Source organism: Mirounga leonina, unplaced genomic scaffold (genome assembly GCF_011800145.1).
Source record: "Mirounga leonina isolate KUSES-001 unplaced genomic scaffold, KU_Mleo_1.0 Mir_94, whole genome shotgun sequence".
NCBI classification, from domain to species: domain Eukaryota; kingdom Metazoa; phylum Chordata; class Mammalia; order Carnivora; family Phocidae; genus Mirounga; species Mirounga leonina.
Genome location: NW_023270855.1, coordinates 41,470,940 through 41,495,785, shown reverse-complemented (window position 1 = coordinate 41,495,785; position 24,846 = coordinate 41,470,940). Strand labels below are relative to the sequence as shown.

The following is a 24,846-nucleotide window of genomic DNA, read 5'->3' as shown; positions in this document are numbered from 1 at the left end:
AAAGCCTTTATTCCCAGCTTTGTGTACAAAATCTTCTTAGGACAGGTGGCTATTGTTCATATTGGCAAGGAAAGGCTACAGGGACAGTGTTCTGTGACAAAGAGGAGAGGTGCACTTTCCTCCTGGAAAGAGGCACCCTTAGGAAGTTCTGGTCAGGTCACAACCCCGCCTCACGCCCCTTTCACAGGATCTGTCTGTCCCACTGCTTTGCCATTGGAGGAACGCAGGCTTATCTTGTGGGTATAAATGCCTCATTTTCTATTCTTTGCAGACTTCTGCTGGATGTGTCTAGGAGATTGGAAGACCCATGGCAGCGAGTACTATGAGTGCAGTCGGTACAAGGAGAATCCCGACATTGTCAACCAGAGCCAACAAGCGCAGGCCAGGGAGGCCCTCAAGAAGTACTTGTTCTACTTTGAGAGGGTAGGCATCTACTCCTGCAGCTGCTCCTCATTAGTGGGCTTCTTCCCACTGGCCTGCTGAGGCAGAATTCCCAGGGACTGGTATGCCGGTCTGTGCACACAGAAGTCAGGGTGACGAGCTACTGCAGTGGGCCTGAGTGCTGCTTCCGTAAATGTGACTTTCGGGCTCCACAGGGCAGCCACGACCAACAGTGCTCTTTGAATGATGGATTGAAGAACAATGAGAAGACCATCGGATAGTCTTTTCCATCCAGTACCATCTTAATCAAATTTAGAGGGCCCTTCCTCCCAGGAAGACCCTTCAGAAGCCCAAAGAGGGTGGCGCATTTGCTTTCTAAACCCAGTAGACCAGTGGATGCCTAGCTTTGTTTAGTCTTCAGGGCTGAAGCCCTGTTGCCCTAGATGGTAGAGTGATATGGCTGGCAGGCCACTGCTTAGGACAGGGTTAGTAGTATGGACTGAGGAAGTTCCCCTCCTGGGGCGCTTGAATGGCTCTATCGACTGGGTGGCCGACTCGTGATTTCAGCTCAGGTCAGGATCTCAGGGCCCTGGGATCAGCCCACATTGGGCTCTGCACTCGGCAGGGAGTCTGCTTTTCTCCGTCTCCCTCTGCCCCTCCACCCTGCCCCGCATGCGCACGCTCTCTCTCTCTCTCAAATAAATAAATCTTTAAAAAAGAAGAAGTCCTCCTCCTGCACTTGCAAAGACAGACAGTCCCCATAAGTTAGATGAAGCTGTGGCCATGCTGTGCCAACCAAGGTGTCTATTCTGAACTTCTGTCAGGACTTGTGCACCTTTCTCTATACCCTGTAGTGGGAAAACCACAACAAGAGCTTGCAGCTGGAGGCACAGACCTATCAGCGGATTCATGAAAAGATTCAGGAGAGAGTCATGAATAATCTGGGGACGTGGATCGACTGGCAGTACCTACAGAATGCTGCCAAGCTCTTGGCCAAGGTCTGTACCACCTCCCTCTTCTGATTCCTGGCCCAGCGCCTGGCCCTGTCAGGCCCAGACGTCTGAGGGTGGGAGGCAGTATACGGGGCAAGGGAACACAGCACTTTGTGTCGCTCTACATGCTTCTGCTTCTGGGCCCACATTTCCCTGGGCTATGCCCACTGAGGACCCAGCCTGCTCCTGGCTGCCAGGGGATTTCCAAGAAGAGTATTCCACTGCCTCAGCCATAGGGAAGGAACTGCAGGGAAAACTAGAGCAGTTTTCTTCTTTTGTCCCATCCATGCATCACTCCAAAGAAACTAAGAGATTGTCTTTGGACAAGTATGAGATAGATTTGTGGACTCTGATGTCCGACCCGAAGGAAGAGCCATTGAGGCAGCTGCTGGTAATAAATCACAGTTTGAAAAAGGAACTGTGGGGTGTTCTGTGACCATTTCGGTTTCAGCTTTCTCCATGTTGTCCCCCCGTTCATCCTTGATTTGGCTTGGCCTCATTCCTTTGAGCCCATATCTGTAGAGCCAGGCTAACTTGCACGGTAGGGTAAGAATTGTGAAAGCCACCTGAGACGCGTGCGGGTTAGGTTCACACGCGCAGGCCTTCTCTCTTCTGTTATAGTGCCGATACACCCTGCAGTACACTTACCCGTATGCCTACTACATGGAGTCTGGACCCAGGAAGAAGCTGGTAAGGCCAAGCAGCTCTGCTCTGCCCTCTTAGCTTCAGAGGTATCCTTGTCCACCCGCGCTTTCCCAGAGAGTGGGGACCAGACCCTGGTTGTTGGGAGGGCAAAACAAAACTGTCAGTTTTAAAAAGTTTAGCTCTCCTGGGGCGCCTGGGTGGCTCAGTCAGTTAAGCATCTGACTCTTAGTTTGGGCTCAGGTTATGATCTCAGGGTGGTGAGATTGAGCCTTGCTCCACGCTCAGCACGGAGCCTCCTTAAGATTCTTTCACCCCCGTGTGCATATGCGCTCGCTCTCGCTCTCTCTTTTAAAAAAAAAAAAAGTTCAGTTCTCCTGTAGGCATCTCTAAAATAGACTTCAGGCCCTGGCTTTGTGTGTAATATCAAGGCAGATATACCAAAGCCCCTGAATGGCCATAGTTCTAGGACAACTGGCTAAAAAGCTCTTGGGAGGCTGGCACCCATGCTTTAGGAGGATACCCAGTATGCATGTTCCTAAATTATAGTGGACTTTTTTGCATCTTTGTTGAATTCTTTATCTTAGATATGTGTTGTTTCCCCTGATTATAAAGTAATTCACATTTATTGCTTAATATTGGAAGACAGAAAAACATTTACATCATCCATAATCCCACCAGAAAGACATGGCTACTGTTAGCATTTTTCAGCCTTTTAAAATTATTTTTACATTTAATGTTAATTATATACATGACATTCTATTGTTACAACCATTTATTGTTGCAGCTGTCCTTATTTACCAGGCTGGTAAATACCATTTTTAATATGTGCATAAATGTTTCATTATATGGTTGTACCATCAGTTGGGGCGTTCATTGTTTCTCTTTTTCATTACTATAAATAAGACGTTGAGGGACATTTTGTGTATAATTGTACAACGGATGCACAAATTACTAAGTCAAATGGTTTGAATGTTTTTAAGACTTGATTTGCAGAAGGGCTGAAAAAATTAAGTATTCAGTGAATACCATGTCTATGAATATCCATTTTGACTTGTTTTTGCAGCCTCTGTTTCCCTGTATGTTGAGAATATTGTCTTCAGTGGCTTAAATTTTTTCCCCTTTCTTTTGGGGTGGAGGGTAAGTGGGGCCTTGCTGCTTGGCTGTACTCTTTAGGTAGCCTTTTTTTTTTTTTTAAGATTTTTTTTATTTATTTGACAGAGAGAGACACAGCAAGAGAGGGAACACAAGCAGGGGGAGTGGGAGAGGGAGAAGCAGGCTCCCCATGGAGCAGGGAGCCCGATGTGGGGCTCGATCCCAGGACCCTGGGATCATGACCTGAGCCGAAGGCAGACGCTTAACGACTGAGCCACCCAGGCGCCCCTCAGGTAGCCTTTTGATGGGGCTCTGGCTCTGGCTGCAGGACCTAGCACTGCTCTCTGAGGACAGTCTCAGGGTTGTCTGTAGCTCATGCGAGCCTGAGGTGCTGCGTCTGCCCCTCCATCTGCAGGCCCTGCCCTGGCTGCAGCCCCTCCTTTTGACCCTCCTGCTCTGCCCATACAGTTTGAATACCAGCAGGCTCAGCTGGAGGCTGAGATCGAAAACCTGTCATGGAAAGTGGAGCGTGCAGACAGCTATGACAGAGGGGTGAGTGCCTGCCCCCTTCTTGGTCTCTCTGTTGCAGGCCAGGGAGGACTGGCTTGTTAACAGGTGACAGGGTTGTTAGCCTGTGGACCAGAAGCTGCTGCAGAGCAGGGTGGGAAGGGCAGTGCCTTGACCCCTCGAAGCCCCTGCCAGTGGTGGGGGTGGCTTTGGCTGTTTCGCACTCTCGGGACTGGGCCGTGCAAGCACCCTCTTGCTTCCCTGCTGCAGGATTTAGAGAACCAGATGCACATAGCAGAGCAGCGGAGGAGAACCCTGCTGAAGGATTTCCATGACACCTAGATTGGGACACGGACGCACTGGAGTGAGGACGATGTGGCTGCGAGGCCTCCCGGCTGCCGAACTGCATGCTGCAGGCTCTGCCTTTCACCACCTCAGGCAACAGCCAGGGCCCCACTCCTGACAGACACTGGCCACGCACCTGTTAGTCCATTTCTGTTTTCTTCTCATCTTTTTGCTTTTTGTTTCTACCAGGGTAGAGGCCTTGTTGAATTGGCCTCTTTTCAGGACTTTTAATTCCCCCTGGATGGTTGTTGGGAGGGAGGGAGAGTTTTTTCTGAATGACTATTAATAGTATTAGATCATTACAACTTATGTAATTTTCAAAGGTTGTATAATTATACAAAAAAAAAAGGGCAAACCATAGAATTACACAGAACCCTTTTTAAAAATAAATTGGCATTGGAGTGTTTTACCCTCTAGCTATTTTACTTAGAATGTAACATATGCTGCCTGCCCATCCTGCCTCAGAATGTCTCCTGCAAGAGGATTCCAGGGTGGTCTCTGTTTTCCAGATTCTCATGGGTTTGGCCACAGCTGGTGTCTCGGGAAGAGTGTGGGTGGTGGACGGTGGGGAATTGAGTTGGCCTGTGTAACGGGCATGGAGCACTGGCAGTCACATCATGCCTCCTGCCTGGTCCTTGGGGGACCCTTCTGTGGTCGGGTGCACCTGCCTTACCTTGCAGGGAGGAGATAATACAGAAAGGGGCCTTGTCACAGGGTGTTATTGTCTCCGATGGCACTGTGTGTCTGTGGGCTAATCTTTCTTCCAGGTTTACCCGGGTCTGGCCACTGAGGCCAGAGCCCACAGCAGAGCATAGGTGGGCTTGTGGCCCTCCAGACCAGGGGACATGAGTTCAGCACAGTGTTTCCTTTTGTCTCCTAAAGATAGAGATCTACTTTTAAAGGGAATTATTCCCCAGAATAAATTTGTTTTACCTTGGTCCCTTCTTTTGTGCCAGTGTTCCAGTAATGTAACTAACCAGGTTCACACACGGCTGTCCATACCTGACACTGTCCTGCTGCACTGCTCTCTGGTGAACTTCAGGGTCAGAGTTGAGCGTGGCCCTCCCAAGGGCACAGGTCTTCCGGACTCAGGGGCCTTCTTTGCACAAGTGGTTTTCATGTTATCAGGAGTGTGTTTTCCTCCTCCAGAGTGGCTGCTCTGGGGTCTGGAAGTTTGAGGCCAGGAGGGTCCTGGGTTTGCGGTTCCAGCTACTATTCTAGAAGGGCTGGCCAGGGGAGAGGGCCAGCTTTTGCACAGTTGAGTGCAAAGGAACAGGTGGTTGGTGTGGTGTCCTGCCTGTCCTGAACCTGGTCCTGTGTGCCTTTTAAAAGTTACATCTGTGATTCCTGGGGTTTTGTGGCTTTGTTCACTGCCTCCACTCTGAGGCTGGCAGAGCTGTCTATACTCAACAGGGCCTCCTTCACCTCCTGGAAGAGTTGCTTGGGAGATCTGTGAATATTACGGTGGAAGTTCTTTGATACTCAGACATTCTCACCTCAGTCAGCAATTTCCCAGGGACCATGTTAGCTGTAAACTGAATCACTCTTGAAGTCAGAGGACAGCTGTGATTCTTGGCATCATGGGATATACGGCTGGCTGCAGGCTCCCTGTCTCCCCCTAGCCCCAACCCAGGCTTTGTCTCTTCCTGTCATCTGCAAGGGAGGGACTGTGGGGTGGAGTGGGAGAACAAGTTAGGAGTGCAGCACATGAGCCCAGAATTGAACGGCGGGGAGCTCACTGAAGGAGGAGCCTGCTTGCTGCAGGACCTAGGGGTCTGTGTCAATGCTGCATTCATGGAAGATCCCGGCGTCTGGAGCCCTTACCTCTCCGTTAGTCCTTTCCGTGTCACCGCCATGGCAGGGGCGCTGCAGTTCTGCGCCTTAAGTCACACCCTGGGCATCCTGGGCAGTTCTTGGACTGCACGGCTACCACGTGGTGCACTTGTACCCAGCTGTGGCCCCAACCACTGGAGTTGCAGGAGTTTCTGTGCCCCCAGGGGCTGTCCTTCGGTAACATCATCAGGAAGATGGGAAAGGTCAGGTAGAATTGTTCTGCCCTACAAAGGATAGAAGATAATGGAAGGCACAGTGTTTTCATGAATTTACCATAATATCTTTGTTTTCTTCAAAGAAAAAGTTGAGGCAACATCCTCTGCTCAATGTTGAGTGTTTTATTCAAAATAAACAAAGTTTCTGATTATAAAGTTGTGTAGAGTCTTCCTTCCAAGGATCCAGATAACCTCCTGAGCCAGCACCCCAGGGGATTCTGGCCAGTGAGCACCAAATGAGGGCCTTCCTGTTGATCAGCCCCCTCCTGTAGAGAGCTGTGAAGGTCCCACTGGCCTCTGTTCTGCCTGCCTTCTCTGTCTGGCTTTCTGAGGAGAGGGCATCTGTGGAGAGAAGTGGAATGTCCTGCGTATTTTTACTTTCCTCTCCCTCCTTGGGTTGCAGGCCATACCATTCCCCCCACAAAAAGATCCTGGGATAGTGGCAGAGTAAACTGGTGAGAATGCCCCACAGCTCCTGCAGAGGCCCTGAGTCCCTCATTTAGAAAACCCTCTGGGTCCCTCCAAAGCAGATATGGAAGCCTGGGTGGGAGTTGAGGGGGGTGGCCTCACAGGGACTCGGGGGTTACAAAGATAGGACTCTAGACAGAAACCTGAGTGTGTGGAGTTTAATCCCAAGGATTGAGGACAGGAAATGGAGCTTGGGTTCTGAATTGAGGGGGTCCACACCTGTGGTGGCAAGAGTGGCAGCAACTTCAGTGATAGCTCAGAGGTTAAGGCTCCAAGGCTGTGGGCAGCATGCACAGGACAGCAAGGCCAGAGAGGCCCTAGACATGCCAGTCTGAACTCCACAGCTGCATCCCTGGTCCTCTGGGCCGCTGAGCCCCGTGCATGGCCTGGGCATACGGTGGTGTGCAAAAGATCCATGCACTCTACCCTCTCAGAGCCTCCAGAACATGGGGGACAAAGATGGAATTGATCACTAGTGAATGTCTTCACTGAGGCAGCAAGGCCCAGGGCTAAAGGGTCATTCCTGGGGCGCGTGGATGGCTCAGTCGCTAAGCGTCTGCCTTCGGCTCGGGTCATGATCCCAGGGTCCCGAGATGGAGCCCTGCATCAGGCTCCCTGCTCCGTGGGAAGCCTGCTGCTCCCCCTGCTTGTGTGGTGTGTGTGTGTGTGTGTGTGTGTGTGTCTCTCTCTCTCCCCCACCCCGTGTCAAATAAATGAAATCCTAAAAAAAAAAAAAAAAAATCTTTAAAAATGAACAAGAGAAGATAGCACATTCTAGCAAAGTCTAGAGGAGGGATGTTCCATGTAGTCTCCAGGGGCAACAATCAGAGCACTGTCCCTGTCCTGGGCTGTTTTGGGTGCTGAGGACACAGCTAGTGGTCTTGACTTAGGGCAGTTTCTGTCCCCACAAGACAGTCACACTAATGGTGACTGAGCACAAAGCCACTTAGTCCTCACAGCAGCCCTGAGGTGGGTGCTGTCAGAGTACACATCATGGAGCTGTTCAAAATACGAAGTAATTTGCTCAAGGTTACCACTGCTGGTAAAACCAAAAATATGTTTGCTGTTAGAAACTGGAAATAAGGGGCGCCTGGGTGGCTCAGTCGGTTAAGCGTCTGCCTTCAGCTCAGGTCATGATCCCGGGGTTTGGGGATTGAGCCCCGCATTGGGCTCCCTGCTGAGCAGGGAGCCCGCTTCTCCCTCTGCCTGCCACTCCCCCCGTTTGTTCTCTCTCTCTCTCTCTTGCTCTATCTCAAATAGATAAATAAAATCTTATTAAAAAAACCAACAACTTGGAAATAAGTCCACTTTTTGTAATAAAGGTTAGAATACAGCACAAAGCCCAGATGTGACTGCATCAGCAATTAAGGTGGGACTTCCACACCCGTGAGGTGAGCCAGCCTGAGGGGTGAAAAACTTTATGGCTCTTACTTAAAAATAATAAATTTAAAAATGGGGTGCCTGGCTGGCTCAGTAGGTAGAGCATGGGACTCTTTTTTTTTTTTTTTTCAAGATTTTATTCACTTATTTGACAGAGACACAGTGAGAGAGGGAACAAAAGCAGGGAGAGCGGGAGAGGGAGAAGCAGGCTTCCCGCTGAGCAGGGAGCCTGATGCGGGGCTCGATCCTAGGACCCTGGGATCGTGACCTGAGCCGAAGGCAGATGCTTAATGATTGAGCCACCCAGGCTCCCGGAGCATGGGACTCTTGATCTCAGGTTCATGAGTTCAAGCCCCACACTGGGTGTGGAACCTATTTAAAAAAGAGAGAAACCTGGGGCGCCTGGGTGGTTCAGTCGTTAAGCGTCTGCCTCCGGCTCAGGTCATGATCCCAGGGTCCTGGGATCGAGCCCTGCATCGGGCTCCCTGCTCAGCGGGGGGCCTGCTTCTCCCTCTCCCACTCCTGCTGCTTGTGTTCCCTCTCTCGCTGTGTCTCTCTCTGTCAAAAAAATAAAATATAAAAAAAAGAGAGAAACCTCATGGCCCTTAGGTAGCAACAGGGCCATAGGTTTTAAAAGGCCCAAGTTCCAGTTTATGATGTGGTTGTGAGATTCCCACAGCCAACAGCAGGTGGAGCAGAACTAGACAGTGAGCATTCCACACCCCCACCCCAGTGCCCCAGCAGGCTTGCCTTCTGTTGTCTGGTGATGAGATAGAGAAGGAGCTGTGCATGGCAGTGGGCATAAGTCACTTGGGTACGGGAGATAGGAATATGGGAGAAAGGGTTCAAAAAAATAAGGAATATGAGGATTTGTGGTGATCTAATTATAGGTATTAAAAGGCTAAAGAAGAAATGGTCTCAACATTCATGGGTACCAGAAAACCATGACATCCTTGGTAAAACTGTGACTCGGTTAGTTGGTGTTTTTTGCATTAAAGAACTTAGGAAAGGGAACCCGGGTGGCTCAGTCAGTTAAGTGTCTGCCTTCAGCTCAGGTCATGATCTCAGGGTCCTGGGATCGAGCCCCACATCGGGCTCCCTGCTCCGCGGGAAGCCTGCTTCTCCCTCTCCCACTCCCCCTGCTTGTGTTCCCTCTCTCGCTGTGCCTCTCTCTGTCAGGTAAATAAATAAAATCTTTTTTAAAAATTAAAAAAAAAAAGAGAACTTAGGAGATTACAAAAAGAAAAGAAAAAAAGTTTAGGAGATTAATACGATTTGGGGAAAATGTACTTGTTTCGGTTGTGCTATATACTTGGAAGTTGAGAGAATTCTGACCTAACTAGAGTGGCTTAAAGATAAGCTGCAGGAAATTTGGACACTCCTAAGTTGGTAGTAGGATTTTTTTCCATTTGAATCCGAAACATTTCTTTTGTGGCCTTTGTATGTATGTATGTATGTACGCATGTACGTATGTATGTACATATGTATGTGTGCTTTAGAATACATACTGCCTCTGTCCGCACCTCCACACACAGGGAGTCCAGGCTCGCCTGGTTACCTGCAGAGCTGTCTGTCCCCACTCCATCTGAAACAGAATGCTGGACCACTGGTGGTGTTTGGTCAGCATCTCAACTTCGGCTGAACCATAACAATTCCCATTACCACCTCCCCCTCCTCCCCATTAGACACGTCCAAAATGTCTCCTTTGGTTGGGCGGTGTTTCTCTGTCGTATCCTAAGGAGATTGACAAGATTGTCCCTGAGGGTGGCTGGATGAGTGGAGGCACCCATGTGCTTGGGCATCGGTGAAACCTGCCATTGTGCGTAGAATCTCTGAGAGAAGGAGGTGGGCCTACATTTGGAGCCCCTGGCCCGCTCTGGGGAGACCAGAAAATGCAGACTCCACTTTTCTGGAAGAAAACAGGTGGGAGAGGGGCTTGTTCACAGGGTAAAGGGAAAACCACTAGTGAGACCTGACTCAGTGGCGCTGCTCTTGTCTGCCTGTCCCCCTGGAGGGGTCGGCTTCTGCCCTGGGGCCTGTGCATCTCTGCCTGAGGATAATCCAGCCCTAGAAGAGCAGGGAGCATGAAAATGCCCAGGCTTTGGCACTTGGCCACTGGTATGTCCTCCTACCTCCATACCTGGTGATAATCGTTCCTCTGAGGAGACTACAGCCACACCATCCTGAATGCGCCCAATCTTGTCTACTTTTCCTCGGAGGCAATGGTGTCTCAATTACAGAAAAGTCCCTTTCTCACAGAAAAGTGCCTTTCTCCCTCTTTCCCTGTGCCAGCTTTGAGGCAAGAAATGTTTCTGTGCACCAGAGCACCTGAATACCTGCTTGTTCCTGCAGGTTGTTGTTAGGGGTTTGAACTTCCTGGTGCCAGGGCTCCTCCAGGAAGCCCTCTCTGACCACTACAGACTGGATCCCACGTCTGGATCCACGTCCGTCTACGCACGTATGCGACCTTGAACATCAGGCAGCTTCTTCCCAAGGCCTGACTCCTATAGGCCTCCCTGTGAGGTCCACCGACCTCAGAGCAGAACCCCAAGGCATTCTTGGCCTTCTAAGCTGGCGAACGACAGTGCCGAAAGCTGTGGGTCCTACACCATCACATGCGCAGTCGTCGGCCTCCGCGGCGCCCCCAAACCGCCGCATTATTGAGTCATCTTTTGGCACGGCTTCGTCGCTATCACCCCACTCCCGGGAGTGAAGAGAGAAGCGCATCTTAACCAGGGGACGGAGAAACTACTAATGGGGTTTCCTTTAATGGTGCCGCTCTTGTGCGCCTCTGCATTGCGGTGGGGGCGAGGGTCGGCTTCTGCCCTGGGGACTGTGCATCTCCTCCTGACAGTAACCCACCCCGGGAAGAGAAACGCCAGCGTGGGCCGGGGTCCAGGGCGCAAGGGAGACCAAGCGCCGCGCAGGGGCTGGCGCGGGCGGCTCCCGCGGGTGCAGCATCCCCAGGCACGGTCTCCTAGAGACCGCGGCGCGCGCGGGCTCCGGGGCGGTTGTCCAGGCGACGGCGCGGCGCGGCGCGGGCATCCCCGCGGCCCCTCCCCTGGGCGTGCGCGCGACCGGGGCGCCATGGCGGCGGCGGTGGCGGCGGCGGCCCCGAGGCCGGAGGCCGCGAGTCCGCAGTGGGCGCCGCCTGGACACGAGCGGGCCCGCGCTGCGGCCGGGCTGGGCGACTGCGAGGACGCACCGGTCCGGCCGCTGTGCAAGCCCCGCGGCATCTGCTCGCGCGCCTACTTCCTGGTGCTGATGGTGTTCGTGCACCTGTACCTGGGCAACGTGCTGGCGCTGCTGCTCTTCGTGCACTACAGCAACGGCGACGAGAGCAGCGACCCCGGGCCCCAGCGCCGCGCCCAGGGCCCCGGGCCCGCGCCGACCCTGGGTCCCCTCACCCGGCTCGAGGGCATCAAGGTGAGGACTCCCGTCTCGCCGCGCTCCAGGCCCTGCACGGCGAACCCGTGACGGCCGCCGCGCAGCCCACGACCTCCACGCTGCTCCCTGCGTCGTCTGCCCCGCGCGCCCGTCCCGCTCGTCGCGCTCGGGGCCCGGGTGCCTGTACCCTCCTTGGGTGGCGCGGCCTGGGGCCCGAGCTGCCCGCAGTGCCCCTTTCCCTTAGGTGGGGCACGAGCGGAAGGTCCAGCTGGTCGCCGACAGGGATCACTTCATCCGAACCCTCAGCCTCAAGCCGCTGCTCTTTGGTAAGTCAGCTGGGCGCTCTTGGGAAGGGCCAGGGGCTGCGGTTTGGGGGGCGCCTGGAGGCTCGTTTTGGCCACGTGACTTCTGTTTTGAAAATGGCTGCTTCAGAGTAGCTCTTATCACCCAAAGGTTTCCCACAGTGAAGTACCAACCCCCACCTCTATAATAGGGTCACCGGGTGACCTTTCCACACTCCCCTCTCTGACCCCTACTCTGCAGCTGATCCTTCCATTACAGGGCTGGGCAACGTGACCCTGAGGCGATTGTCTAAACACTTCACTGAAACCATCTTTGGGCACTTCCTGCCATCATTAATTCTGTCACATTCTAGAATTGGGGGAGGGTGGGAAAGACTGATAACCAGGTCCTAGCTGATCTCAGGGCCTCCGAGGAGGAATCTCACTCCCAACGTGGACCCTGTGGTCTGATGAGGCTTCTTAGGATGGAGTTGTGTTCTGCCGTAAGTAGGCAAAACCTTCCAGTGTGACCTCATTTGGAATCAGCATCATAAGCTCACATTTTCTGAGCTCTGGTTATGTGCTAGGCTTCATGTGATGGTTTCAATGAATTCTTACAACCCCTCTGTGAGGTGGGTGTGGATCCCACCCTCAGGTTACTGGGTGGGAAAGTGAGACGCCGGGAGCTGGGGTTGGTTGGCCAGACTCATACAGCTAGTTCAGGGGCGAAGCTAGGATTAGAAACCAGGCAGCCTGCCTCTAGAGCATGTACTCTATAGCCAACATGCTAGCTGAGAAGACTCTTGAAGTCCTTCAAAGACCACCAGTGCCAGCAAGGTGGCCAGACTCATGACCTTGTCCAGGATAGGTTTTCCCACCCAGCCCTGGGTACCCAGTCTCAGTGATACACTTAACTGCAGACCTGGGGCTGTTCCTGCCTGCTGGGGGATGATGCAGGTTAGGGGCTTTAAGGAGGGGGCTAGGGACCAAAGCAGAGCATTTGAGCACATGCCATTACCCCTGGGGCAGAGGACCCTGGTTGAGAATTATGCCTAGACCTATGAGAACAATTTCATATGCATACAGTCTAAGGGGAAATAAGTTATGTCGGTCCTGTTGTGGGAGGGACCCTAAAAGGCTATTGTTACTATTATTATTACTACTGCATAAGGTTGGAGTCTGTGCCAAGCGCTATTTTAAGTGCTGGGAACATAGCACTGAACAAAATAGGAAAAAACAAACAAACCAAAAAACAAGAATACAGACACACCTAAAGCTGACATTCAAATAAGGAGACAGACAATAAACAAATACATATGGCATGTCAGATGGTGATAAATGATTGCAGACAGATAAGGCAGAATTTCAACTGGGGTTGAAACTCTTAATAGGGTGACCAAGATAGGCCTCCCTGTGAAAGATATTTGAGCAAAGACCTCGGAGCTATGGGATCAAGCCAGGGCTGTCAAGAAAGGGTGATCCAGGCAAAGGGAACAACACTCACCCCTTTGCTGCCACACTGACATGAACAGACATGTCTGAAGGGGTTGTTCTCAGCCTTCTTGGGACCTGCATGCACTTAATTCAGATGTATGTCAGGTTAAATGAACCCATAACTGTACCCCTCACCCCCTAACATGCAGCTGTTGCATCAAAGTCCTACAATGCAGAGAATGAGAAATCCAAACCCCATAAATGTAGGAAGCAGGAGAGATCTGATGCAAGGTAAACTGGTTCTGGTTAAGCCATCAGATGGGTCTGTGTATCCGCAAATTACGAAGGGCATGGCTGGGAGAATTGGACGGCTCCAGCTGCAGCAAGAACCTCCAGCTGTGGCCCCCATTTTCTCCCAACTCTTACATTGACTTTGAGTCTGCTGGTGGACGGTGTCCCAGGTTTTACCCAGGAAGTCCTAGGGCTTGCTCCTTGGTGAAACGAGGTGAGCCATATGAAGAAGAGATCAGTGATTATAGGAAGTCCCCTTGTGAGGCAGGGAAAGCACAGGGGAGAGGATGTCAGAGGGGGGGCAGTTACTGAATGCTATGGTGTTGGATGGATCCAAAGAAGGAAGCCTTACCTCAAGAAGAAGCAGTGTCTGTCTTCTGTACCTGCCCGTTTATTCATCTACTGTCACCCCAAAAAGGCAGGAGGGCCCAAGGAGAATGGGCCTGCTGGGGGCTCTACCACCTCTGCCTTGCTGCTCTTGGCTCCAAACCTGTGACCCTCAGCCTCAGGGACCCAAGATGCCAGGGCTTGAGGGGTGGGTGTTCAGGATGTAAGCTGGGGCAAGGGGATTGGGTTCTACCCCAGAGTGCCCCATCTCCAGGGGAGGGAGCCCCACCACTTCCTGGGGAAGACCTCGTGCAACTTCCAGTCTCTCCCTTTGGGAAACATTTTCCTGTTTCCCACCTTTGTCCCTAGAGACCTGGGGCAAGTGGGACCTGGGCCACCAAGGTCCCACTCTGAGTTCTTGGCATAATACCTACTTGACTGTGGTAGGCATTTCACAAGGATTTGGACCATCAGAAGTCAGCTGAGGACTTTGTCCTGTTCAGTTCAGAAGGGAGGTGTTCCAGTTTTGAGTCATTATCATTTCTCTGGGGACATTGCTGCCTTTCATGGCTCCCCTCTCCTTCCATCCCACCCTACCCCTATTCTGTGTCTAAACAGATCAGTCTTACCCCCCCTTCCTTAAAAGTCTCCAAGATCCCCACTTCACCTCTCAGTGTCATTTGGTGGTGCCCTCATCTCCTGCTGCCCCTTCCTCACTCCCTGCTGTCCCCAAGCTCATGCTGCCTTGGGGCCTTTGTACGTGCTGTGCCCTCCACCAGAAAGCTCAGACCTGGCTCTTCCCACAGAGGGTGCCTTCCTCTCCATTGGGCCTCTGCGCACACATCCCCTCCTCGGAGACCTCTCTTGACCTCAAACTGGTCTTTTTTTTTTTTTTTAAAGATTTTATTCATTTATTTGAGACAGAGAGAATGAGAGAGAGCATGAGAGGGAGGAGGGTCAGAGGGAGAAGCAGACTCCCTGCCGAGCAGGGAGCCCGATGCGGGACTCGATCCCGGGACTCCAGGATCATGACCTGAGCCGAAGGCAGTCGCTTAACCAACTGAGCCACCCAGGCGCCCCTCAAACTGGTCTTAAGAGGTTCCCAGACACCCTTGCATCAGCCTGCTTGGTTTTCTTCTCGGCACTTAGCATCACTGGAGACTATCTTCTCTATTTGTCATCTGTACCTCTGCCCCTAAAGGGGAGCTGCATGCGGGAGAGGCCTGATTTGTGCTGGCAGTGTAGTCAGCAGCCGGAGTCGTGTCCACTGCTGGTCATTACTGGCTGGCTGGAGGGATTTACTGGGCACTCAGCCAGACCAGCACCTGTCTGCTTGCTCAAGAGTGACCTCCCACCACCCTGGCCCCCTGATTTGGCATTCCCTTCAAGAGCCACAGGGGGCACTTCCAGAAGGCCAACAAGAGTTTTGGCCCATTTTTGTAACTGTTTAAGGTCAATGAGTAACTGACACCAATACACAAAACAATTTATCTTAAAACCATGACTGCTTTATCATAGGATTTCCAAGTCAGCTCAAGAAAATAATTAGGCAGTTATTTAAGGCGACTGTATTCTTGACAAACACTGGAGGCCCAGAAATAGGGAAAAAACTGTGTGTGTGTATATAAGATCAGGTTTGTAAGCAGCTCAATGCAGTTTTCTGTATGGATTTCTCCCCACTCCCTTTGCTCTTCCATGGGCCTGCAGCTTGGTGGAACTGTGGGCTCAGTAAAGGTCAGGCAGATAAAACTGAGTCTGTGGGGCTTGACAAGCAGCACCCTGCCCAGGATGAGCATAGCCTGAGGCTTTGCACCTGCCCTGAGACAGCTTGGGCTGCTAGGGCTTGTGGGCATTAGCCAGGCTGTCATCCCAGGCCTGGGAAGGACAGAAGGACAGAAAGGTGGTCTTGCCTACCCAGCACACACTCCCCTGCCAGGGACCCAGTCTCCTTCGTGTCTGGGCAGAGCACTGTAGTTCAGGAAGGGGCCCCTTAGCTGTGACCACAGAAGTGGGCTTCTGCCCTGCTTGGGCCCTTCCTGGGGTTTCTCTGGACTCTGGTCTGCAAATATCCATGAAGGGCAGCAGATAGAGGGTTTTATGTATGTCCAGGGCGGCACGGGCTCTCCCTGCCTGTATTAACCCCTATTCTGGGCATTGGTGATGGTGCCACCTGCGCACAGCCAACTGCAGATGTCGGTGGCCTTGGCTCCAAACATAGGCCGTGGTTACCAGCAGCCGGGGGCCCTGCACCTCCCCACTTAGCACGTAGGTCCCAGCATGCCTTCCTCGCAAGAGGTTGTGCACGCACGTGGCATCCAGCTGCAGCCAGCGACGCAGAGTAGGGGCCAGTTCCACGGCAGGCAGTGGGCCCGCCTTCAGCACCTCTAGCCGGGAGTCCAGGTGGCAGTCTGAGAGACCAAAGGATGACCCGTTGCATCGGGAGAGCCTAACCTTCACTGCTGAATGGGATCAGAGGAGTGGGGTGATGCGCAGGGCCTCGAGGAGTAACCCCATCCCCTCCACCTGCTGAACCACACCCTCTTTGATGCCCTGCTCTTAATCGGGGTCCTAGAGAAGGGCTGAAGTCCTGGCTGCCACCCTCCTAGGCAGATTTGTTAGGTGTGTTGTTTTAGCAATGCCACGCTTATTAAAGGCATTTATTTTGTGGCTCTAACCAGGTATATAGCATTTGAGTGCTCCCTCTTTCATTTTTCTTACACCGAGCTGGGAGCTGGGATGGAGGCACTTGTGAGGTGGGTGTAAGGGGTGCTGGACGCTAGGGGCTCACCAAAGTCGCTGGCACAGAGCGCGTCCAGGACCTCCTTGGACGAGCGGGCGTCCTGCAACTCACAGTCCCTGCAGCTGGCCTGCGGCACTGGAGGGGAGGGGCCGAGTGAGGCTCCGCCGGGAGCCAGTGGGGGAGGGGCCGCCAGCGCGGGGGGGGGGGGGCCCTCCCGCTGGTCCCCGGTTCTTGCCCCTTTCTGAGACCCGCTGCTGTGGCCGCTCCCTTGTCTCCCCTACCAGAGAGACCCGTGGGCCGGGCCCTGCGGGCAGTGGCTTGGTAGGGTGGGGAGCTGCCGGTGGGCCGGGCCTGGCAGCCGTGCGGGGACTCACGTGGGCGGCCCGGGCGGGAGCCGTTGGAGAGAGCCGCGACGCAGAGCCCGTGGCCGGCGGGGAAGCGGCCGCAGTGCAGGATGGCCGGCCAGGGGTAGCCGTAGCAGGCCATGATGGGCGCACAGCTGGCCTGCACGGCCTCACACAGGCTGCGGCACGGGTAGATGACCCTGCGGAGGGGGGGGGCGGGGCGGATGGAAGGATCGGGGCGACAGGGCTCTCAGGACCGGGCTTCCTGGACTCCGGGTTGGGCTCCCCTCCCTCCTTCCCGCTCCTCCCCCCACCCTGCGCCCCCCGCAGCTCCCAGTACAGAGGCGCAGCCTGGGACTCCGCGGTTGCTGGGCAACGACACCTGGTCACCTAGCAACAGCTCTCAGCCCGGCTTGCCTCCAGCCCAGCGCTTCGGTCTTACAGCCCCCACCGTCCTCGCGTGGCCCGGGCTGCTTTCCGGCTTCCCAGCGCACCTCCCCTCCAGCTTGGGCGAACGTCCAGTGCCCTGGAGAGGGGTGTATGTGAAGCGCCCTGCGCTCTGGGCCTTCACTCCCCATCTTGGAGGGAGAAAGCAGAGCCCTCCCTCTTGTCCTGAAAGGCCTGTGGGAGACTGCAGTTTCTGGCCAGGGCTGGGGTTGGCAAAGAGCAGAGGCCCGGTCATTGGATTCTGAAAGAGCACATTCTCGGTGCCACTGGCATGGTCACCCTGAGGCTCTGGGACAGTCCCTCACTCTGCAAAGGAGGAACTGAAGGAGCTGTTGTTCCCGGGGTAGGTTAGGCTGGAGAAGGGGAAGCAGCCTTGCAATCTCTGGGCTCAGAGAAAAGGCCCTCGGATGAGCTCCATCTCTTGCCAGGATCCCTTGGGCAGACATTTCCACACCTCACTGGAGAGGGGCTTCCAGCCCCCCAGCCCAAAGCAGCCTACCCATTTGCCATACCTTGACATTCAAGAGCCCTTGATGCCAACAATGCTCACCATTGATGGTCTCCTGCTTATGTCTCCTCTGTCCCATGGGCACCTGCTCCCCTGGGCCAGGAACACCCTGACAGGACAATCCTTCATTTCCCTCCCCACCCCTGTCGGCCCTCAGCACTGAGAGGTACACACACAGCAATGGTTAGTGAACAGGCCTTGGCAGAGGAAAGGCCACCCCCTCCCCTCCTCACCTAGGAGCCCCTGCCCTACCTGTCGAGGCACACAGGGGCAAAGAGGGAGCAGAGGAAGAGGCGGGCATCAGGGTGGCACTCCCTGGCCAGCAGGGGCAGCCAGCTGACTGACTGCTGGAGAGCCTCAGCCGCTGTATCATGATCCAGCAAGTTGGGCAGCCGCATCTCTGTGTAGCCAATGTCGTGGCACAGGGCCATGGCTTGGGGAATGGGCATGCACCGTGTGGGGCCCCGGGGGGGCCCTGCCCCACTGCCCCCCAGCAGCACCACCAGCACCGCTAACAGCCACAGCCCCTGGTCCATCACCTGCTTTGTCTGCCTTGGTCTTAATGGGCTGAGGCCGAGGCCTATATAGGTCTGTACCCACACCCCAGGAGCCAGTGTTTGTGCAGGTCCCAGGGCGGGGACCCATCTGGTTAGGCCCCAGTGTGCGAGCCTGGGCCATTTGCATTTCATTAGCACACTGCAGGGGCCTGTAGGGGTTGGCGGCATCTTTGGGCCTGCGGATTACCAGCACTTAATAAACTGAAGAAACCTGGGCCTGTGTTTTTTCTTTTTCTGGTTTACTTTTCTTGTTTGTTTATTTGTTTTTTTTAAGCTACCAGGAGGTGACTGTTGATTAGCAGTTTGGTCTAACCCATTGTCCAGAGCCGCACCCCCCTCCCCCCACAGTGGATGGCTCACACCCTTTCTGGGCTTGCCGGGTTGGGGGTCAAGCAGGCCTGGGTGGGGGCCTTTATCCTACCCTCAGTGTCATCACATCTGGGTCATCTATCCAGGGAAGCTGAATGTGGTCTTGAGCATGGACTCTGGAATACAACAGCCCCGGAGGCCCCGGGCAAGTCGCTCACGTCTCTGTGCCTGCCATGCGTCATGGATAAGAAAGGCAAATTGAGAGGGCCCGGCTTTCTAGGGTGAGTGTAGGGATTAAGGAGCCGATGATGTGCTTAGGACAGGACACAGAATCTGTGCCACCTTAGTGTGATCTGCTGTGATAACCACTAGAAACCTTTCCAGTCCTGGCTCTGAGCAGCCATTTTCCTTCCTCTTGGCAATGCCTGGACCTTAACGCTGGGAGTATAACCCAGAGAGGTGGTAGACAGCTCTGCAGTTCTGAGGGGTCACTGTCGCAGTGGGGCCCTGCCTCCAGTCAGTTCCTCTGTGGGCCTCTTGGTCCCCATCTAACGAAGTCCTCTCTCCCAGGAAGGAGGGAAGGAAGCAGGGCCCACGCTCCTGTCTACGAGTGCCTGGGGCCATTGGGATGTGAGCTCCCCAGGTGTGAGACTCACTTTCCAGCTTGACCAAGCTGCTTGTGGAGCTGGTGTGGGGGCATCCAGCCACTGGAGCCAAGCCCTAGGCCTGCCTGGCCTTTACTTGGACTTAGAGGCATGACGTTCAGTGTACATTTGTTCCCAAAGCAAAGGACACCTGGGGCATCTTCTCAGCATCTGCCAAAAACCTAAGAGACCTCCACTGACGGACGTGCCAGCACTGGGCCACTCAGCCTTGGGCAGATGGTCAGCGCCCACTTGTGCAGGAGAGTGGAGGGCAAGGACTGGCCTACAGCACTGAATGTTCTACACTTTGTATTTGAACAATCCTGAAAAGCAAAAATGAAAGCAAAACCCAGTCGCCATCACCCCACTTTAAAATATGTACCCAATCAGAAGTGGAGGTCAACCCTCTGGCCTTCAGTCCCACCCCAAGGTGGCTGAGCCCCTGCTCAGCTGAGCTCTAGCAAGCGTCCCAGGGCTCCCCTGGGAAATGTGTGCTCTTGGCATCAAAGAAAAAAAGCCCCACATTCCAAATGCTAGCCAACCTATGCAGGACAACTCAATCCTGGGGTCAGAGTCCAGTGTAGAGGCAGAGGGGTGTGTGAAGTCCCGACCTGGGGGCCACCGGGGGACAGGAGTACCCCAGGAGCTCTGCAGAGAAGAAGGCACTGGTTGAATCGGTGCCCTAGCTCAGTCCTTGGCCTCACCCACCTCCTCTTCTGGCAGAAATCCCTGGCTTCCTGAGTGATGAGGAGTGTCGGCTCATCATCCACCTGGCCCAGATGAAGGGGTTACAGCGCAGCCAGATTCTGCCCACTGAAGAATACGAGGAGGCAATGGGCACAATGCAGGTCAGCCAGCTGGACCTCTTCCGGCTGCTGGACCAGAACCGTGATGGTCGCCTGCAGCTCCGTGAGGTTGGGATCCTGGGGCCTGGAGTAGACCCAGGGTGGGAGTGCCTAGAATTGTCTTTCTGGTGGCCTGCTCAGCCCTGGCCCCAAGAGTTAGGTGCCATCTCAGATCAGCTGGGGCATGCCCGGTTCCAGGGTCCCCCCTTATCCTTCCCTGGAGAGCCCCTTGCTGCCTTGGGAACCCCAGAAGGTAGCAGGAGAATCCCCCTGGGGGTGATGACATTTATTATCACAATTCCTGGGTGGTGTGCCATCTGTGGTCTGGGTTCCTTGCTGCCATGGCTGGGGACCCCACAGAACTCATGGTAGGTCTGAGGGTAGCCAGAAGTCTGCATTTCTCTTTTATATGCCTCTCACACCAGGCTTCTGACAGAGGTCTTGGCAGGGTGTAGGGTCCCTTGCCTTGACAGAGTGGCCCACTGAGCCTGGTCTTCTTGACAAGCCTGGTGGTCATGCCCTGGCCAGGCCTCCCCTTGATGCCTGTTCCCTGTTCACACCCAGGCCTTGGCCTCCCCCATCTAACCTGGCGTATCTGAGTGGGTCACAGTCCTGTCTTCCTCCAACCAGCTGACAGTGCTGGCCATGAAGGCCACAGTCCCAACAGGACCAGGAATGCCTATGGCCCACAGGTCTCTCAGCTGTCTTCCTGGCCACCTCCCCAGATGCCTATGGGCCTCTCTCTGCCTACCCTCCCTTCAGCTCAGGGACCTCAGGCTCTGTCCTGTGTCCTCACCCATTACCCCATCACCTGAACCCTTAGCCCTTACAGAAAGAACTGGGTGGCTGTCTATGCTCTGGTGGCTCTCCATCATTGGGGCCACTCTACTGAGGGACCATCTTGTGCTTCAGGTCCTGGCCCAGACTCGCCTGGGAAATGGACGGTGGATGACTCCAGAGAACATTCAGGAGATGTACTCTGCGATCAAGGCTGACCCTGATGGTGATGGTGAGCTCATACCTCGCCACAGTTCTGTCCCTGTGAGCCTCCTGCCCCCTGTATACCCAGCTTCTAGAGCAGCCAGAGATGAGGAAGTGAGGATGCAGCCTTTCCCTCACTCCTGGGCAGTAGGCTGGGTCCTCCCATTCGCCTTGGTGACAGTCTAGAGGGCAGTTCTTGGAGGCCCTTTTGACCTCGACAGGCAGTCTGGGCTCCAGGAGGGGAGTTGCCGGTTGGCAGAGGGCTGGTGAGGCCAGCTTGAGCTTGGCTGTTCACCCTGTTTCATCTACCTCTTTCCAGGCAGGCACGGGGTCTTCCCCAGAAGACGCCCTCTCTGGTCTAAGATCTTGCTTGCCTTCCTCATGCCCACCTCGAGTCATGCTAACTGCTGGGGTGCTGGAGGTGGTTTGGGTTTGGGTAGGGGAGCTGTCATGCAAGTACCCCCCCCTTTGGTAATAATTCCCAGGGCGTTATTGAGGTATAGTCATCACTCACATGCCCAAGTTCTGGGCGAAATGGGGAAGGTACAACAGTGAAATAGAACTCGGAAGAATGGTCCTGTGGCTGGTGAACCCAGAGTGAAGGATCTGGCCAAGACCTGTGGCTGGAGGGGCATCATGCTGCTACTGCCCCTATGTACAGAGCTGGTGACAGGCCTACAGGCCTTGAGTGTTCCCCACCCTCAGAGAAATCTGGGCCAAACAATGGAAGGTTTCTCCCTTAGGAGCGTCTGAGTGACTGAGTTGGTTAAGCGTCCAGGTTGGGGGACAGGTGCACATGGCCCTCCGGTGGCTGAGGCCAGGGGTAGGTAGGATGCTGCAGCCTGCCCCTGAGGCCTCCTCACACGGGCTTGGTGGGCACGGATGATGGGTGCCCTGCACAGGAGTGCTGAGCCTGCAGGAGTTCTCCGACATGGACCTTCGGGACTTCCACAAGTACATGAGGAGCCACAAGGCGGCATCCAGCGAGCTGGTGCGGAACAGCCACCACACGTGGCTCTACCAGGGTGAAGGTGCCCACCACGTCATGCGTGCCATCCGCCAGAGGTGAGCACCTCAGCAGGAGCCAGCCATGTGGGGCCCTCGCCAAGAGGACAGGCTTAATTAGCCAACTCCGGATTAAGTTCTACTTGTTAGACCAGGATTAGGACCCATTAAGAGACAGGCAGTTAACAAAGGCAAATTAATCCTCATTGTGGGCAAACGATATACATTTGGGATTAGAAATAGATTGGAATGTTTGTTTTTTTGCGAGTTACAGAAATGACTTCTTATCTCTATCCACAGGACCCCCTGCCCCTGAGCAGCCAGGGGTTTTAGATAAGCAATCTCCTTCCTGGAGGGAGTGATCCCCACTCCCAACTTAGTGGAAATCTCACCTTCCCCACCCAGTGTGGTCTCTGGCATCCAGGGAGAAGGGCTCATGAGTAACCCCTTCCTGCTCCTACAGGGCCAGTTGCGGGGGGGGGGGGGGGGGGGGCGGGGGGGGCTTCCAGGGCAGGTGGGCAGGGGCAGAGCTTGTGGCAGGTCTGGGGTCTGGCTTCTTCAGAGTGCCACCTTGCATGGGACTGCCCAGCTGAATGCCTGCTGCCCACCAGGGTGCTACGCCTCACCCGCCTGTCACCTGAAATCGTGGAGCTCAGCGAGCCCCTGCAGGTTGTGCGGTATGGAGAGGGAGGCCACTACCATGCCCATGTGGACAGCGGGCCTGTGTACCCAGAGACCATCTGCTCCCATACCAAGCTGGTAGCCAATGAGTCTGTACCCTTCGAGACCTCCTGCCGGCAAGTACCTCCCACCTGGGGTGGCTTTCAACTCCCAGACCAGGCATTCCCGGGACATAAACACAGCCCTGCCCTAACAGTGTGCTCCTGTATGGGGCCAGGAGAGTACTGGGCCATCCTGGTTGAGGATACCCCATCTCTCTTCCCAGTTTGTTTACCAAGTGGCAGGAAAGGGGTGGCCAAACTAAGGTACCCACAGACACTGACACTTGCCCCCCAAGTGCTGAGGCAAGGGGCAAGGCTGGGTCTCCAGGTTTTTTGGCGCCCCCTCCTCTGGATCTTGATTCGCCTCCACTGCTGGAGGCCTCGGCTTCTCCTTTGAAGCTGTGTCCCCCTCCCCTGCTCAGGCTGGGAGGCAGGTCTCTTCTCTTCATGTGACTGCTCTGAGTCAGCCCCTTCTACTCCCGGCCAGCCCTTCTGTGCTGTTCTGCCAGGCCCGGCTGTGCTGCTTCTCTTAGCCTGCCTTTCCCAGCCAGCCACATAATTTAGCCAAGTGCACCTGTGATCTTGGTCACACAAAATATCGTGATACACAGAAAGAGACTGGGTTTGTGGGAGGAAGGACAGGCTAGGAACATCTTGGCACTGACCTGCAGTGTTGTCACTGATCTCGGCCTGCCGTTCTGGCCCTTGGGAACCTGGGCAGCTTATCCTGCCCATAGGTAAGCCCGTGGGAGTGTCCACAACTGCTCAACGGGCCCCCTGCCTTACAGCTACATGACAGTGCTGTTTTATTTGAACAACGTCACCGGTGGGGGCGAGACTGTCTTCCCTGTAGCAGACAACAGAACCTACGATGAAATGGTAAGGGCCAACCAGGCTGTTACTCTGGTGGGATGGCAGGGCCTTGGGCAATCATAGTACATACTCCTCCAGACCTGGGATGATGGGCCCAAGTGATCCCCTGGGCACTTCTGACTGGTTTCCCTCTGGCCACTTTTGGCTGCCTGGCCTTGGCTCTTGGCCATACAGCGGGGGTTTTGAAAACCCCACCATCCTGCTGCCCACAGAGTCTGATTCAGGATGATGTTGATCTCCGTGATACTCGGAGGCACTGTGACAAGGGGAACCTGCGTGTCAAGCCCCAGCAGGGCACAGCAGTCTTCTGGTACAACTACCTGCCTGATGGACAAGGTGAGGGCCTGTGACCAGGCCAAGGGTGCCTTGAGGGAAGCTTCCCTTTAACCAGCCCAGAGACCCCCCCCCGCCCCGGAGGGATGTTTCCAGCACCCCTACAAATGTTTTCCTGCCCCTGGTGCCTCCTAAACATCATCCTCAGTGACTTCAGCGGCCTGCACCTGTGTAGCCTCCTGGGTTATCTTGACCTCTGTGATTGATTCCCTGATGCTCCAGCCTTCCAGCTCACTGGGGCTGGGACACGTCTGTCACCAACCCAGGCTGCGGACAGGTCTGGCAGTAAGTAAGCTGGTTTCAGAAGACCAGGAGTGTTGTCAGTGCGTTAGTTGGAGAGAGATGCTGAGCCCCGCATGGAGTCCGTGGGGCCAGATTTTGCCACCTATGTGTGCACGGCTGGGCCCACCCTGGCCATGCCCTTGGCCTATATGAGGTCAAGCTCAGGTCAACGCCGCCTGGAGTCCCTCTGGTCACCTTCCTTGCTCACACCATCCTCCTCTCCTAGGTTGGGTGGGCGACGTGGACGACTACTCGCTGCACGGGGGCTGCCTGGTCACAAGCGGCACTAAGTGGATCGCCAACAACTGGATCAATGTGGACCCCAGCCGGGCGCGGCAGGCGCTATTCCAGCAGGAGATGGCGCGCCTGGCCCGCGAAGGTGGCACCGACTCCCAGCCAGAGTGGGCCCTGGACCGGGCCTACCGCGACGCGCGTGTGGAGCTCTGAGGGGAGTGCCGGCATCAGCCCCCAGTCCCAGGCCGCCCGCCGCCCCAGGTCGGGGGACCTGCCGTCCCCCTGTCCAGATGCCGGCCAAAGGCCTGGCCGATGTCTTGCCCCATCCCCGCCTCCAGCCGCGATTAGGGCACAGTTCCTATATTCGTGTTATTTATTGTGTACAGACCCATGCTGCCCCCTCAAATAAAACTACACGGCTTTGAGCCGCGGGGCCGAGAAGCC

At 54.7% G+C, this 24,846-nt stretch overlaps 2 protein-coding genes across 3 annotated transcripts in view; both read left to right on the top strand.

Moving 5' to 3' along the window:
• The window catches only part of ARIH2 (ariadne RBR E3 ubiquitin protein ligase 2), a 48,643-nt gene extending 43,129 nt beyond the window's left edge, over positions 1-5,514 (top strand). For both annotated transcript variants that reach the window (XM_034998074.1, XM_034998075.1), the window contains 5 exons: positions 272-423; positions 1,236-1,379; positions 1,995-2,063; positions 3,579-3,662; positions 3,888-5,514. In XM_034998074.1, coding sequence (XP_034853965.1) covers positions 272-423; positions 1,236-1,379; positions 1,995-2,063; positions 3,579-3,662; positions 3,888-3,959 — 521 coding nt within the window. In that variant the 3' untranslated portion in view covers positions 3,960-5,514. The remainder of the gene's footprint in view (positions 1-271; positions 424-1,235; positions 1,380-1,994; positions 2,064-3,578; positions 3,663-3,887) is intronic.
• Positions 5,515-10,941: 5,427 nt separating this feature from the next.
• On the top strand, positions 10,942-24,827 carry P4HTM (prolyl 4-hydroxylase, transmembrane). Its single transcript, XM_034998360.1, has 9 exons — positions 10,942-11,284; positions 11,490-11,571; positions 19,851-20,041; positions 20,885-20,981; positions 21,856-22,018; positions 22,570-22,755; positions 23,469-23,559; positions 23,766-23,889; positions 24,395-24,827. Exons 1-9 carry the CDS (start codon positions 10,946-10,948, stop codon positions 24,613-24,615), a joined length of 1,494 nt encoding a protein of 497 aa, XP_034854251.1. The 5' UTR covers positions 10,942-10,945; the 3' UTR covers positions 24,616-24,827.
• The last annotated feature ends 19 nt before the right edge of the window (positions 24,828-24,846 follow it).

Bases quoted from the DNA above. Each gene is read 5' to 3' on its own strand.
- P4HTM (XM_034998360.1), top strand. From the start codon at position 10,946: ATGGCGGCGGCGGTGGCGGCGGCGGCCCCGAGGCCGGAGGCCGCGAGT. The intron at 11,285-11,489 runs GTGAGGACTCCC...CCTTTCCCTTAG, and splicing joins CCCGGCTCGAGGGCATCAAG to GTGGGGCACGAGCGGAAGGT. The intron at 11,572-19,850 runs GTAAGTCAGCTG...CTCTTCTGGCAG, and splicing joins CCTCAAGCCGCTGCTCTTTG to AAATCCCTGGCTTCCTGAGT.